General features: G+C 35.2%; 1 protein-coding gene across 2 annotated transcripts in view; it reads right to left on the reverse strand.

The window, feature by feature from the left end:
- Positions 1–17161, reverse strand: part of REV3L (REV3 like, DNA directed polymerase zeta catalytic subunit) — a 199266-nt gene that overhangs the window by 66803 nt on the left and 115302 nt on the right. For both annotated transcript variants that reach the window (XM_007451747.1, XM_007451748.1), the window contains 5 exons: positions 15365–15507; positions 10561–14728; positions 6429–7342; positions 4533–4612; positions 3084–3209 (listed from right to left, as the gene is read on the reverse strand). In XM_007451747.1, coding sequence (XP_007451809.1) covers positions 3084–3209; positions 4533–4612; positions 6429–7342; positions 10561–14728; positions 15365–15507 — 5431 coding nt within the window. The remainder of the gene's footprint in view (positions 1–3083; positions 3210–4532; positions 4613–6428; positions 7343–10560; positions 14729–15364; positions 15508–17161) is intronic.

The raw sequence follows: 17161 nt of genomic DNA on the forward strand, positions 1-17161 counted from the left end.
GCTTTTGCATAGCAAAGGAAACCATAAAAAAGACAGAAAGACAACCCTCAGAATGGGAGAAAATATTTGCAAATGAAGCAACTGACAAAGGATTAATCTCCAAAGCATACAAGCATCTTATGCATCTCAATATCAAAGAAACAAACAACCCAATCCAAAAATGGGCAGAAGACCTAAATAGACATTTCTCCAAAGAAGATATACAGATTGTCAACAAACACATGAAAAGATGCTCAATATCACTAATCATTACAGAAATGCAAATCAAAACTACAGTGAGGTATCACCACACACAGATCAGAATGGCCATCATCAAAAATTCTACAAACAATAAATGCTGGACAGGGTGTGGAGAAAACAGAACCCTCTTGCACTGTTGGTGGGAATGTAAATTGATACAGCCACTATGGAGAACAGTATGGAGGTTCCTTAAAAAACTAAAAATAGGGCTTCCCTGGTGGCACAGTGGTTGAGAGTCTGCCTGCCGATGCAGGGGACATGGGTTCGTGCCCCGGTCCGGGAAGATCCCATGTGCCGCGGAGCGACTGGGCCCGTGAGCCATGGCCACTGAGCCTGCGCGTCCAGAGCCTTTGCCTCGCAACAGGAGAGGCCACAACAGTGAGAGGCCCGCGTACCGCAAAGAAAAAACACTAAAAATAGAACTACCATATGACCCAGCAATCCCACTATTGGGCATATACCCTGAGAAAACCATAATTCAAAAAGAGTCATGTACCACAATGTTCACTGCAGCACTATTTACAACAGCCAGGACATGGAAGCAACATAAGTGTCCATCGACAGATGAATGGACAAAGAAGATGTGGCACATGTATACAACGGAATATTACTCAGCCATAAAAAGAAACGAAACTGAGTTATTTGTAATGAGGTAGATGGACCTAGAGTATGTCACACAGAGTGAAGTAAGTCAGAAAGAGAAAAACAAATACCGTATGCTAACACATATATATGGAATCTAAAAAAAAAAATGGTTCCGAAGAACCTAGGGGCAGGACAAGAATAAAGACACAGATGTAGAGAATGGACTTCAGGACACAAGGAGGGAGAAGGGTAAGCTGGGGCAAAGTGAGAGAGTAACAAAGACATCTATACACTACCAAATGTAAAATAGATAGCTAGTGGGAAGCAGTTGCATAGCACAGGGAGATTAGCTCTGCTTTGCAACCACCTAGAGGGGTGGGATAAAGAGAGTGGGAGGGAAACGCAAGAGGGAGGGGATATGTGGATATACATATGCATACAGCTGATTCACTTTGTTATACAGCAGAAACTAACACAACACTGTAAAGCAATTATACTCCAATAAAGACCTTGAAAAAAAGAGAAAGGGCAACGATTGCAAATTTTCTCTTCTGAATTGAGTATTTATATGCAGAAGAAAGAGAGATATTAGCCCAGGGTAATGGGAAACAGGAAAAAATGCTGTGAGCACAATTTTGTAGAAAACGGAATAGAGTATAGTAGATATCTTTTTGGTTCAATCCCTATTTGACCACCAGGTGGCTATTTGGAGTGTGCCTTGAGATGAAGGAAGCATGTGATGGGAAGCTATGAGCAACCTGCTGGACCCCCGAAGTGATTTTAACTTCAAGAAGGCCCAGGATTCTGAAACAGGGTTACGTAGAATAAAATAACAGTACTGGAAGAAAAATATTTTTTTCAAATAATAACAGAAAAATCAAATGTAACAAGTCTTTTTGTTAAGGTCTATCAAATTTGCTTTAATAAATATTTTTTAACAAAGTATTTTAAATTTCGAATTTCGGGTGTGTACTTGGTAAGATAAATATTCCTGAGTTTGTTACTTAATTTATCTGGGCTTCAGGGGAGAGTACATGGCCAGGTATAAAACAGGAACTAAATGAATGCTGTTGAATGAAAAAATGTACAAATAAACAATTAGGGAGTTAGACTATGTTCCAATCTAATTCTCAAAAGTACAATTCTTAGTTCAAATTTAGGGTAAAAATGAGGACAATATTTAAATTTTCCTCTTAGTCTACTCATCCAATTCTTAGAAGACAGAACTGACTTGAGACCAAAAAACCAAATTCTCTGCTATAAGGGCAAAAACATAAAACGACTGTATAAACCAGCACTGACCAAAAGAAATATCATGAAAGTCACATACATAATTTTAAATTTTCTAGTTGTCACATTAAAAAATGGTAAAAATAGGTTAATTTTAAAATATTTTCATTTAATCCAATACATCAAAAACTACCCTTTCATCATGTAATCAATATAAAAAATTACTGATAAGGTACTTTATATTCTATTTTCCTATTAAGTCTTTGAAAGCAGTATATTTATAGCACATCTCAATGAGGTTGCAAAATTTTTAATGGAAACAAATTAGTTAAAATTAAACGAAATTTAAAATTCCATTCCTAGATGTATAAGCCAAATTTAAAATTCTCAGTAGCCACATAGCTAGTGGCTACCATACTGACAGGACAGGTATAAACAACTAAAATATATTCTAATTTTCACCTCATTGCCAGTCACATATGTTACTGTTGTGTTTTCTTTAATACACATAAATTTACAGTGAACCATTCATGCATATTCTCCAGTGAGAATGTACATTTTTACAAGAGAGCTTCCGAGTCTTTGCATACAGTCTGTGCTGTGAAGGTAACTGGGTTATAAAGATTATGTGAACAAATGAACTGCAGCAAGCACTAATCCACTGAGCCAACCAAATAGAAAACACAAGTAGCCATCACATTTGGGATGGGATATAATATAATCCCAGAGTAACATACAGAGTTTCCAATAGCTAAAAAACCCTTTCTAATTTTAGCTTCTTTTTAAATTTCAGGTATAAGCTTTGTGAAAATTGTGAAACCACAAAGCAGTCTCAATAACTGATGACTAGTTTTAAAGTTTCTCTGTTTTATATAAATATATAAAATAGAAAGGATAATAAGAACAAAATAAAGATTAACAGGTATAAAATTCAATGTATTCCTCTGTCAGTAAAAAATTTCTATACTTGTACCATAGAATAAAACGTAAGAGTTAAAGTGCATGTGTCCTTACTGTTACCGTTTTACCTCATGTAAAGCTTTTGCCTCCTGTAAGTTTTGTATGCTGACTTTGAAACCATAAGTATTGTTTAAAGATGGTCCATCAATCTGGGAAGTGTCTTTCTTTGGAGTATTTACTGCTGCACATTGATTCTATTAAAAAAAAAACAGAGCCAGAAAAAGATAAATGAGCAATTATTTCCTTTCTTTTGATTACTTATTTCTGCTTAGACAACATACTTTATGTACTTAGTAATACAAGATAAACTAGCATCATCTCTTTAGATCCAAGAGGAAACTTAAGTATTTTATTAGCATTTTTTTTCAGGCTAGTAATTCAAGATACTAGAACTGTATATATGTAGAAATATCTGATATAATCTGTAAGCCAACCATAAATTGATTTTTGAGTTTATAAACCCAAAATATTGAAAATAATAGTCTTGTAGAGAGTTGACATTTTACCACAAGGACATTTATCTTGACCTTTCTTGGAAGTATGACAAGCAAGCAAGCAAGCAATGTATTTGCAACTAGTTTGGCTAAAGTTTAAAGAAGATTTGAAATTGTGGGTTTTTATTTTACCCTAATACAACATGTATCTGAAAGATAAACTAAAGCATAAATAATTTTCAAGGGGTTAGAAAGAATAGAATCTATTTTTTAAAAAAATATTTTTTTCTGATTTCCACATCCATTAACGATTTTCCCCAAAGTATTGATTTATGTTCACAATACACTCGTACTTGTTTTTAATATATATGACTTGTAATTCAATAATACTGATTTAAAAATAAAAGTTTTAAAAAGCATTTGTAATCTCAAAATAAAAATACTAAAATATATTTTATGTAGTTAATGATATTTATGAGAAGTGACCAATACAGAAGTGATCACTATCATATATTTCTAAGGATACATGTCTAATGTATACTTTTTTCACATAACCATATATTTCTAGGCTAAGTATTACCACAATTTTTAGTATTTGAATAAAGACATTTATGATTTTTCAGAGTTTCAGTAGTAAATAATGTTGCTTTCCTTTGCTACTTAGTAAAATGAACTGAAAAATCAATAATGTTATATTTGAGAAAAAAGTAATAAACCAAGAAAAAGGATATATTTTTGGTGGGATCAAAAATCACTTACTTGAGCTCTGCTGTCATTGGATTGTTCTGATTTTGCCAGTAATCAGTTAATGTATTTGTATCCTCATAATCCACATTTTGGCTATCATATTCACTTTCTCTGTAATATTTGTATTTACATATAAGAATCTTTTAGATCCCAACAACAAAAAAAACTTTTAAAAAATTAGGCAATTTCTTGTTGTCTCAAAGATATGTAAATAAAATGATGCAAAAATATAATAAATTAAAAAATTGAGATACAAAGTTATCAATTATCTAACTGAAATCTAAGAATAAGAATGGATCTTATCCACTGATCTTTAAATATGTTTAGCATAGTTACCTTTGCTTGTGTTAAGAGTACTCTTCTAAAAGCATCAGTGTTACTTCCTTTCTTATGACTCAATTTCTGGGTTTTGGGTTCTGTAGAAAGAAATTTTATATTTAACATGCATATCAAAATTGCCTGCTTCTGTGGGGTTTTTTTTGTTTGTTTTCTTGTTGTTGTTGTTTTTCCAAACTCTTAGGTACCATTCATGAGTATTGTCCTATAAATTCCTCACAAAGACCTCATAATTTAAAAATGAAACTAATTCAAACCTGGGTTCCCCACACTAACTTTTAAATTTGTATTAAATAATAACATTTAGATTTTAATTACTGATTTTTATACCTAAGTTATTATCCTAGGGAATCACTTAATCCATTTATTCACTGATTTATCAAGTATTTATGATGATGAGGAAAAGACAGTATCTACCCTTGTGGGGTCTAGAGAGAAAATCAGACATTCATCAAATATCAATACACACAGAAAAATAAAATTATAACTGGGGTAAGTACAACAAAGGGGAATATAATTGGGAATTTTTAGCCAGGGAGATTAGGAAGGCTTTTTTGAGCTAAAATCATAAGAAAGAGTAGGAATTAACTAGGAACAGAGTGTGGATTTTCCCTGATTACTGAGCAAAAAAACCTGGAGACTGGTTAAGGGTGAATAAGAAAGCTAGGGTAGAAGCCCAGGTGAGAGATGAGGGCTTGGTAGTGGCAGAGACAGAGGTAGAGAGATCTGGGTAATTTAGGAAACAAAGAAGTGTGGAAACCACAGGATGGGCAGTGAGGCAATCAGGTGAGTATTATAAATAAATCACTTGTTTCTGACCTGTGTAACTCAGTGACAGAGAAATGGTGGTACTATTCATTGAAATAAGGAAAAATGAAAGAGGACCAATGGTTTTCAATGTGCGGGTATGTATGTGTGTGCATAAAGTGTGCTATGTGGTTGGTGGTGAATGAATGCAGTAAGATCACAAATTAAGTTAAAAAAATACTGACCTTGTGGTGGTTTTGAGCATTCAAGTAGAAATGCCAAAGGCAGCTGGATATAGTGTTCTGGAGCTTAAAAGAGGGTTCTGAACTGGAAATTTAAATTTGTGTTATCTATAGTAATCCTGTGGGCAGGAATTAGGTCATTCAGGGAGAGAACATAGAGAGAGAAAGCTTAAGGCTAAGCCTTAATAAACTCCAACATTCAGATAATAACTGAGAATGTGAGATAAGTTTCAAGGGAAAGCAAGTAGGAAGAAACAGAGGAGTAGGGGAAAAGCTAAGGGGAGAAGAAGCTCAAAGAAGGAAGGTGTGGTCAGCAAGACAATGGCTGCTTAGAGGGCATGTGATAGGAAGACTGAAAAACATCCATTAGCTTTAGCTACCTGAAGGTTATAAAGAATCTTTACAAGAGCCATACTGGTGGGATGATGGGGGCACAATCCAGTTTGGAGTAGGTTGAGAAATGAGTAGAAGGTAAAGAAATAGAGTTGTCAAATTGGAGAAATCTTTTAAGAAATTTGGCTTTAAAGGAGAGAAGCAGAGAAAAAAGAGCAGAAGCCGGCAGATTTAAGGTCAAGGCAGGTGTTTGGTTTTTTTTTCTATTTCAAAGGGTGGGAGAGATTTGGGTATATATCAAAGCCAATGGGAAAAATCAAGTTGAGAAGGTAAGGTTTCTGAGAGGGCTCCTATATTTTACCGAGAAGGCAAGAAGACAGGATGAAGTAGATGTAAGTATATTTCACAGCAGAAAGATAAAAAAGTTTCCAGGTGATGATGTCTTTCCAAGACATGATAAAATAACAATAATCTCTCATTAGCTGAGCTAAAATTTCATTTAAAAAGCTCTGATTTTCATTACACAGTCTATTGAAAAGCTTTATGGAGGCTTTCTATTACTTGTAAAACTTACCTGTTGACAAAGGGCTAAGGCCAGTTGCCTCAGGAAGCCTTTCCACAAGTTTTCTCTGTATGATTGGTGTATTATGAAGGCAGAGTGATTCACATATCCCAGTTCTTGTCCTAACATTAATTGGGGATACCACTAGAGGTTCCTGAGGCTCACTGCAGGGGCTTTTCTGTATACCATCTTTCACAGGCTTTAAGAAGTTCTCAATAGTCAGGGAATGCAGGTCCTCTACTAGTGATGAGGGTCTGTCACCTCCATTTAATGTTTTGGAATCTGGTGATGTTGCTTCTTGCCAAGGGGGAATCACTGGAGAATCAGGGGAGCTATAACCAACACAATAGTCATCATCATCATCCTCTTCTTTCTCAGCATCATCTGCAGAAGCAACTGGTGGCAGCGTCTGACTTTCACTTGCAGTTTGACTGCATTCTGTGGTTGGTGCTTGTAAAGCAATCTGAGAATTATCAACATCTTCCTTGGTATGTGCTGTAGTGGGGAGTATGTGTGCAGTTGTATCCATTTTTGGAGGCACTACAGGTTTGTCATCTGGATTAACTGAGGAGCTGAAGTTGTCATCAGATTTTACAACTCCAGTTAGCTCCTTTTTAGACAGTTTCTTGGAACGTTCATATTCTTCTTTGGCTTGAAGCCATGCTTGAACCAGTTGTCGACTTGGGGCACATTTGCAAGGCATAATCACAATTTTTTTATCTTCAACCATTTTATGGCTATTACTTGACCCTTTATTGACAGTTGGTTGGCCATTGTGAGGGGGTGACCCAGGTCTTGGATTTTGAGTCATTGCTGAGAATGCTGTTTTCCATAGACGAAGTCCTTCCAAGGAAAAGTCTCCCTCAAACTCAGCCAGATCATTTGGAAGTCGTGTTTCTACCATGAGAAGCCGTCCACCGATCTCCCTATAAACAACATATTTTAGAACAACTGTTTTGCCTCAAAGAACAATTACCAAAATATTTAGCTCCTTAACCTAGATATTTTTAAAAGTTCCTTTTGGAGTCTTAAAAATGCCCACCTTTCTTCCCTTTCCACACCCTACCCACCCCCTCCAACACACACATTTTATGCAGGGACACTCTATCTTTAGTCTCAATATGCTTTTCCTCACAGGTATATGACTACTAAATTAACTTCCTTCGGAAGGTATCATCAATACCGGGGAAAGAAGGTATTTTTTTTTGTCTCAAGTATCCAATGAAGCCTTCTTTCCTTCAAAGAGATGGTACAAAATCATCAGATTCCTTTCCTCTACTGATCTTAAATAATTTTCCACTGTCACCACATTAGGATAAAAACAATGGAAGAGTTTATCAGCTGAGACTATATCCCTGGATTTTATCTATAGCCTCTTTCTACATTCTCTACTCTCTGTACATAGTAGTTCAGCAAAGCCAGTCAGTTCAAACAAATCTTTGTACCCTATCAAATTCCCTTAAATATTACAAAAAATTATATACAGTTTAGGTAAACTACCATAATTCTTTCTTCCCTTTACATGACAAGGTTTAATACTAACATAAGAACTTAGGAGTTGGCAGAGCCCACATAATTTAAGTGCTACTAATGTATGTGTATGTGAGGAATCACTAATTAAAAGGTAACCTGGTTTAGTTTCCAACAGTTATTATAAATATTAAGCTAAACCTCTCTCCTTCCCTAACATATCCATCAGTACTATTTCTGCCTTCTGCAGCAACATAAAATAACTCTGCTTTTTCTTCTTTATGGTATCTCTTTCATGGATATGAAGATAGTTCTTAGTTTCTTCAGTTACTTCTCATAGGGCATGATTTCCCAAATGACCTGGTCATTCTCTAGATAAAACTCAATGAACTGAATTCTTGTTTTCTGATTGAAGCTGAAGGAGCAGCACCAGAGTTACCACATTTCCTTTTCCCCTTTACATGGAAAGATTTTGGCCCCTACTATTTAACTCCATAATCAGGATCTAACACCTTCCCAACACCCACCTTGCAGCTTTATGAAAAATTAGAAGCAGGATTATTGCTACTGAAGGAAATGAGTACACGTCATGTGACTATACCCAACTCTAATATTAATAATACAGAGATCATAATGAAGTAAAAAATAGCAAAAATTGCTGAGGTGTGGTAAGTTCAGCTTTCTTGAATACTGTCAGCAGCATGCTAATTGCTACAGCTCATGTTGTAATTAATATATATGAAGAGCCTTAAATTTTTCAGTAATCCTACTTCAAGAGCTGTAAGTAAAAATTCCAAAATAGAAGAAATGCTTTATGAAGATACTAATCACATAATTATGTACAGTAGCAAAACAGAGAGCAACCTTTCTGTCCAGTAATAATCACATGATAGAATATTATGCAGCCATTAAAATGATGCTTCAACAGACTCAAATTTAGAAAATGTTTACATTATAATGGTAAGTGAATCAATTTCAATGCAATATTGTGACTACAGTAAGAACATTCCATAAAACAAAATAAAAGCTATACTTTAAAAAAGAAAACACATTAAAATATTAATAGTGGTTGTTACTAGGTAGAGAAATGGTGTAATTTTTATTTCTTCTTTTATACTTCCTAAATTTTCTACAGTGAATACACAGTTTTTAATTTAAAAGATTGTTTTTCAAATATGACTATCATCCTTTTATTTCAGCTGCAGAACAAGTGTCAAAGTTGGACAACAACTAATAGCAACACAGAGTAAATGACTAGCACGTGATAAATTAACTGGGAATTAAAAAGATGTGTAAGGCTGAGGGAGAAAATATAGATCAATGAAAAAATACACTACTGGTAAAGTCAAAGCCTCCAAAATAACGGAAACTAATGTCTAAGGATTATATATTCATATATTCTGGCAGTGAAATAAAAAGAAAGAGTTCCATTCATGTTAAAAGGCCACATGTGGGTACTGGGCAAGACAGAACAGCAAAACTATGTTTTAGGAAGTGCGGGGGTGAGGTAGGGGGAGGTATTTTCTGCCCTTCACTTCAAGTCCTCAGAGGAGGGAACTTCTTCTACTCTATATTTCTGATGACTTTTTCTCACCCCTTTCTTAAATGGACTCCTGCAGAAATTACTGCCAACCTTTGGGTAAAAAGCCCAGCACTCACTGTCTCTTTCACTAGGGTCAGGAGCATGGTGGTGCTCAAGGTCAGTGCATACATGCAGGGTGGCCTCTTGCCTTAGTTGGCACTTCATATCTCTTTCCATCATTTAGACTAAGCAGGGTCTGCCTCAGCAGTCCTAGCCATTCTTCTCTGCTTCTGACTGATGTCTGAAATGAACTGCCTCTCTCTGCAACTGATCAGGAAAAGGTATCAAAGACACAGGGGCAGGACCAAAAGCCATCACTTAAACTTCCTGGATTAAGCCATGTTCCCCAACTGAGCTCTTATCAGATAATGTTCTATATCTTGATGAAGCAGGCAGGACGGGATACCTACTTAACTACTGGTTTACAAATAGGCCAGTGCTGTGATTCCTTCAGATTTTGCTATTGGCTGTGTGTTTACCACTTCTCTGAAAAGATTCTTGAAAGAAGAGATAAGGGGAACCAAAATCCATATTGCACCCCTAATAACTATACAAACTAACAATAGTAACAATATGATTGAAGATGTTGGCAACATAAAAAGAGAGTGGTATGTAACAGAAACAACTTAAAATAATCTTCATTTAGAGATATATCATAAGAGTATTTAAAACATATGTATGCTTATTTTCAAACACTTTTAAAAAATGAAGTTTTTAAAATTATGAAAGTTTACCATTTTAGAAATAAATACCATCTTTAAAATGATAATTATAATACTTTTATAAGTATTATGACATCCTTCTTAATTTGGCATCATGTCATAGTGAGCCTCTAATCCTTAATGTTAACGCAGTGCAAAATAATAGTAGATCCAAGACCAACACTGATCAACTTAAATAAATTTCTCTAGGTGCAACCGTCCAGCTAGTTAGTGAATTTTCTTAATACGTCCATAATTATAAATTGTTTTCACAATGATATACTTACAAATACAGTATCACAGCCAAAAAAGTAGTAGTCAGGTACCAAATGTTGTTACATACATTATAATTATTCAGAGCGACCCAAGGGGAAAAAATAATTCTGATTACCTGGGCTTTTCTGGTACATCAGAAGGATTACTGCAAAATGGTTCCTGGTAAATAGTTTCTGAAAGGTCATGATCCAACAAAGTTGCCATAATTTCTTCCCTACTTGGTGGGGACATAAGTGGTTTCAGAACGTGAGCAGTTCGAGGGGTGAAACTGCCATTTTTAGATTGTGAGGGAGAGCTGGTAGACCTTGGTGAACTATCAGGAGTTGGTGTCAACATATCATGGTTTCTTGAAACATACAATTCCAAATCTTCAGAGGCTGCATCTACAAGTTCACCATCAGGGGAAGATAGTATTGTAGTAAAAGAGGTATTGACTGCATCAAGAGACTGTCCCACTTCTTTTCTGGTATGACTTTGAATCCAGTCTGAATTGCCTGGCTGTGAGAGGCTAAGAAACACTTCTTTGCTTACTGAACTCCTATTCAATCTAGATTTTTCATTTAGACAGTCATCTGACTGCTGGACACAGAAAGACTCCATTATTGAATTAGGCCGAGTTGTTAGAGGATGAAAGGTATTTTTCCATTGATTGTGGCGATGATTCTCATTGCTATCTATGGATGATTTCTCAAATAATTCAGGACTTAGAGTACCAGATCTAATCCATGAGGTTGAGTCTGAGGCATGATGTTTGTCTTCATCACACTTCTGGTTATCATGACTTAAAAATTCAGTTTTTTCTACAGTTTGTCCTGGGAAAAGATCCTGAACTGCATCACTCAGGAACTTTTGAGGCAAATTCTGATCAGCTGGGACAAACTGACTTCCAGAATAAAAGCTACAAAATCCAGTTTGACCTATTGTATTAATATCAAAATTATAATTATGTTCAGGAGACAAGCTATCTTCAAGTGAATAACAACTTTCAAATCCTGGATCTGAAAAAAAGATGGGACTATCATCCGAAAGGGAGTTATCCAACTGGCCAGAGGTTGGTAAATTTAGAGAGTCTACTTTAAGAAGTTTGGGAATTTTTTCTTTAGGTTTTGTACTTCTGGGAGTTCGAGGTTTTCTTGGAGATGTTACTGATCGTGTTCGTTTAATTGATTTGTTATGCTCAAGGGAATGAGAGATATTTTTGTTTGGTTGCTGTTTATTAGATAATGGGTCTTGCATGCTATTTGCATTCTGTGCTTTCTGCTGTCTTTTCTGTAACAATTCTTTTAGAACTGCCAGTCCAGACTGTCCTTCACCAAACGTTGAAGGTGTTGACACATTTCGATTTCTACACTGAGAAAGTGCTTTGGTTTGTGAAATTGCTTCTGACAATGACCTTTGCTTTACCCTTTCAGGTTTAAAATTTGACATATCTAAAATAAAGCCCCTTTGTTTTTGCTCCCACGTTATTTGTTTGATTGGGCTTCTCAAGGAAGTTACAAAGCAATTATTAGGCATCTGACTTTCCTCTGAAGCTGCTTTACCTGGAGAACAAATTTCACTGTGCTTTGACTGTTCTGCCATGCACACAATCTGCTGCTGACTGTCTTTGCAATGCAAAAAATTAGGGGCATACGTCTGGTCTGGCTTTGATTCTATGGAATTACGATATTCGTTTAACTTTCCAAGAGATGACAAATAGTTTTTTTGTACATTTGCATTCTCTTCTATCTTTGGAGACATGATACCAGAAGACATCTGTGTATTCTGTGCTACCTGAGACAAATGGTTTGAAAGGTCTAATATATTTGTTTGAATCAAGGTTGATTCTTTTAGAGTAAACATAGCATTTTGATTATGAGACCGCTGAACATTAATTTTTGAGATTCCAGGTCCCAAAGAACTACAAACAACTGATGAATGCAAATCATCTTGTGCACTGGGGAATGCTTTCAAATCTACAGGCTTCTTGCTTTCTAGGAAAGAAGAAAAGCAGCCAGATAAATTCTGTTGTGCATGAATTCCAGTGGGGAGAGGGGCAGAAAGGGGATGATCTATAGCAGAGCCCATTAGTGACACATCTTTCTGTTTAAAAAGTAGTTGAGAGCCTCCAGAACTATTTGAGGTCTCAGACACATTCTGATGTTTCAGCACAAACTTAACTTCAGCACCAGCTTGAGATTTTAGTTTTTCATCTTTTAGTGTTATGTGCTTTCTTGGTGTAGTTTTCTCATTTACTTTTTGTTTCTGTTTTGCTCTTGGTTTCTTTTTTCCATCATCTACTAGTTTATTTGTCTGATTTCGTTTGTTCCTTTTCTTAGTAACTACAGAGGGATTAACAAGCTTTGTTTTTGATTTCTTAACCTGCGTTCTTGCTCGACTATTTTTTCCTATACGGGAATTAACAGTCTTGCTATTATATGCATTAGGACCCTTAAAAAGCATTGCTTCTTTACTGGCAGCAGCCATAATTTCTTCAGCTCTTGGATCTGTGGGAGACCAGCAGCGAGGTGGAGAAGAGCTTATGGGACTTGTGCTTCTCTCAGAAAGAAAACCTAGTTTAGACATAACATCACTATAATGTAAGTCACAGTCTTCGGTTTCAGCATTATAAGATGGTGAGGGAGGAGAAAGAATAGCATGTGACCGTTTTTTCCTGAAAGACAAAGTTCTTTTAATATTTTCACTGTTTGTCCTTTGTTGCTTACCAGTTTTCTTCTTAGCAGACTTATGTTTTGATTTTCTTCTGTGACTTTTCTTTGGTGTTAGTGGATAAATAGGATATTTGGTTGCAGGGGAGTCAGGAACTTTTGGCCAAAAATCCTTCAAAGGTGCAAGCTTTTTATACAGTTCCATTTTTTCTTCTGTTAATATTACTTGTTTTTCTTTAGAGTCTATTTTTCCTAGCTTTACAAGCATATTTTTCCTCCCTCTAAATCTATTAATGATAATATACTTTATGATGACAGGGGGCAGCTTTTTAGACATTTTTCTGCGTTTTCGAGATTTGAGAGTTCCATCTAAACTTTCACCAATTTCCATGGGATGAGGTAGGCTAATTTTTGAGTTGTGTGTTATAAAACTTGACTCACTATCTTCATTCTCATAATTTACCTTGCGTTTGGCTCTAAGTGTGTATTTATTTCCATACAATCCAAAGGACTGCTCAGTTTCTAAGGCTCCTTCTCCAAAGTGACAGTCTACAAAACTGTCTGTAGATGTTTTATTTTCAAAAGCTCCACGGCTGGCCTTAACTAAATCACTGACCAATACGTTATCCTTCTCAGAATTACTATTACAAGGATTATTTTGTATACAATTATCTTTTGAGGATCCAGTCTCAGTAGTTCCAGCAGAATTCTCTCGATGACCTACAAGCTTCTTTTTATTCATTTTTAACCGGGACTGTTTATTGCTAGGATGTAGTTTATATGTGACAGGAGAGAGTTTTTGTGGCCTACTGAGACAATTAGAAAGAACAACACTGGGAAAAAACATATAATGTGCTGCTTGCTGGCTGAGGCTTGGTTTTTCTGCTTTATGTTCTTGAAATTCTTCATATCTAATTTTAAGTTTGTTTAGTCCACTTTCATCAGCAATGCTATCAAGAGAATGCACCATAGTTCTATTCTCCCCTGAGCATGATAGCAACTCACAATTTTCAGTTATTGATGAAGGGAATAAACTATTAAGAGCTGTGCTGTTTCCTTTTTCATTTCCTTCAGAGGATAATTTACTTTTTGAATGATTTAAGTCAGAAAAGTTGAAAGAATTTTTGCCCAATGTATTTTCGTTAGTGTGATGGTTCATATGTATAAAAGGGGCATCCTTATCAATTTTTCTAATGTTTGTATACTTTCTACTTGGTACTTGTCTTGTAACAGATGGAATATCTTCTTCATAATCAAAAATACTACTTTCACAGGAAGATACTGGGAGGACATCTTTCTTACTACTCTCTTTATGAGAGTTTTCTGAATGGACAGTACTGCTTAAAGACCCAGGGTATTTCATAGAGTAAGTGCTTTCATTTGCAAAAGAAGCAACTGAATGATCTAGACTTTTCTCTAGGTTGTTTGGCTGTGAAAGGTCTTCAATTAAATCTTCCTTGTTCAAAACATGGGAAGAAAGGGCACTTGTGTGTTTACACTGAAAGGTAATCTTAGCGGAAGATGGGGGTTCTAATGTAGCAGCATCTTTGTGAAAGATGGAAGGTTTTACTGATAGCTTGCTTGTTGCAATCACAGAAGAGTGGGTTCTAGAATTTTCATTGTTCAGTGGATTGTCTGAAATGGGGGAAAAAAGAATTTACTTCACTTCCACCCTTTTAATTTTTAAAATATTTTCCCATACCATGATACTATCACCATGAAAGAAATTATATGAAATTAAATTCGTATGTTTAAAACAGTTATCTCAACAAAAAGGTCATTCCTATCATTAGGAGAATACCATAATCTAAAAAATCAGGAGTCAGTTACATTTGATTAGCAGTCATTATTTTAAACACATATTTCTTTGATCAGAAATAGATGATATCAATATTCATGCCTTTTGGGAGAATAAGGGGAAAAATACTGTCACCTTCAAAATTTTCCATAAGATAACACGTCTTTGCATCATCACTTCAAATAAGCTGAGCGTATTTCTTATAGTTTCCTATGCTACTTAAATGTTATGACGATAAACTGATTAAAGTTTATAAAGCTCTAAATCAGTGATTAATAAACGCTATACTCTTAGAAATGAGAAAAAATCATATATCTACATTCTCTCAAAAGAAATCATCCTGCAGAAGGACAAAATCTAACAGTATTGTCGTAGCCTCACTTAGCCAACTATGTAGAGTGTGATTATATTTTTCAAAATCAAATATATTTTCTGCCTCTAAATAATGAAATACAGTAGACTACTTTACTTACCACTATTTTCATCTGCAGTTCCATCTAACTGAGGTATAGAAAGATTGGCTAGAAGCAAACTGTTATTACTCCATTCCATTTCTTCTTCTGAAGATGAATCATCTTCTTCTGTTGAGCTTCTATGGGTATTTCTGCACAGTGATCTAAAGAATATTAAGATTCACCAGTGAGTATGAGCTTTAGAAAAAAGCACGTCAGACTCAATTTGCCTAATTTGATCCTATAATAGTAAAACTGAATAAACAGGATCTGAAAATAACTTAAAAAAGAAAAGCAGATTTACTTTGCTTTGGTATCATGCCCTACCAAAAGTTATTGTAAATAGACTTTATAATCCATTTCATGTGAGCTAGAAGACACCATCATTCCTGTATTCATAGCTCCACAATATCCTGGATTATCATATCTAATTATGTTCTTCCTTATATTCTCCCCCTCAGCTTATCATTAGATATACACATAACAGCTTGGGTGAGAACCTGGTAATTTCTAAAAAGGTGGCATCCTAGCATATTTTAAGAAGTCTATAAATACACAATCACTACATTATTAATTGGAAAAAATAAACAAAAAGATAGGCAAGGGGGTATTCAGGTCAGGGCTGAAAGAGCAAATAAAAGGGATCAGAGACAGGATAGGAAGCAGTACAGGTGTTGAGTCAATCCCAGCAGTGGCTATAAAGTAGGGTTGCTGAGGAATGCAGATGGACTGTGAAACCCAGATGGATACTCTCCTTAAGTTTCATGTCATATTGATTTAAATTTTTCACTAGATCCTAGCTTGATACTTTCCCTTCTATCTGGATGGGCAAACTTACTTTCTATCCATACCTAATTTTTTCTTTCACTTCTCTTGAAAATTTGAAAATATTGCTTTATTATACATGGAACAGTTTTTCCATTAAGCCTTCCCCAAATCACAATTTGTCCTAAAATCACTCTTAAGAGATGAAAGAGTTATTAGAGGTCATCTAGTCTAGCATTCTACCCAATGCGAAAATCTTATTTTTAACAGACCCTACAATCTCCACTTTTATATTCTCAGTATAAAGGGCTTGCTGTCTCACAGGGTAATCTTTTCTGTTACTAATGGCTCTAATTGTTAGTAATTTTCTTCCTATATTACACAAAAATCTTTCATTCCTGCCTTTGTGCTATGTAGCCATATGTAGCAGGTCTATGCCATGTTCCACATGATAACCTTTAAAATATCTGAAGGCATTATCATTTGTTCCATAGTTCCTCTTTAATTAGACCAAACATTATCTATTCTTTCTCCTGTTCTTTAAAAGTGACAGTGTTAACAAATCCTTCTAGTTTTCTTCCTCTTCTTTCCCTTTCCTTTCCTTTTTCAGTATTCTTAAAATATGGTACTCAGGAGGAATATAATATTCAATATACAAGTATCAACAGAATTAAATGACTCCTCTTCTAGACAATATACTTCTATTATTCAATCTCTCTTTAATATACATTTATAAAATGTTCAGGATTGTTTTTCCAAGGTTAACCTGGGGTTGGTTTTCACAGAATTGGTCCAGTCAATGAACACACAAGCATTAATTAATCATGGGATAAACCAGGCCTATTATTTTAAACATGCTGTCACCACTGGGAACAAGGAGATGGTGATTTTATAAAAATGTTACATATTTGAATGTGTATCTACTTAATATGGGCATGAAAGTATAAACAGCTAAACCAGGTATAATCTAAGAAACTGAAGAAGAAATGCTAATAATAGGTTGAAGGTAAAAATCAAATGGACAATATCAAAACAAAACAATGAAAGAACAAT

Source organism: Lipotes vexillifer, unplaced genomic scaffold (genome assembly GCF_000442215.2).
Source record: "Lipotes vexillifer unplaced genomic scaffold, Lipotes_vexillifer_v1.1 scaffold1266, whole genome shotgun sequence".
Taxonomy (NCBI): domain Eukaryota; kingdom Metazoa; phylum Chordata; class Mammalia; order Artiodactyla; family Lipotidae; genus Lipotes; species Lipotes vexillifer.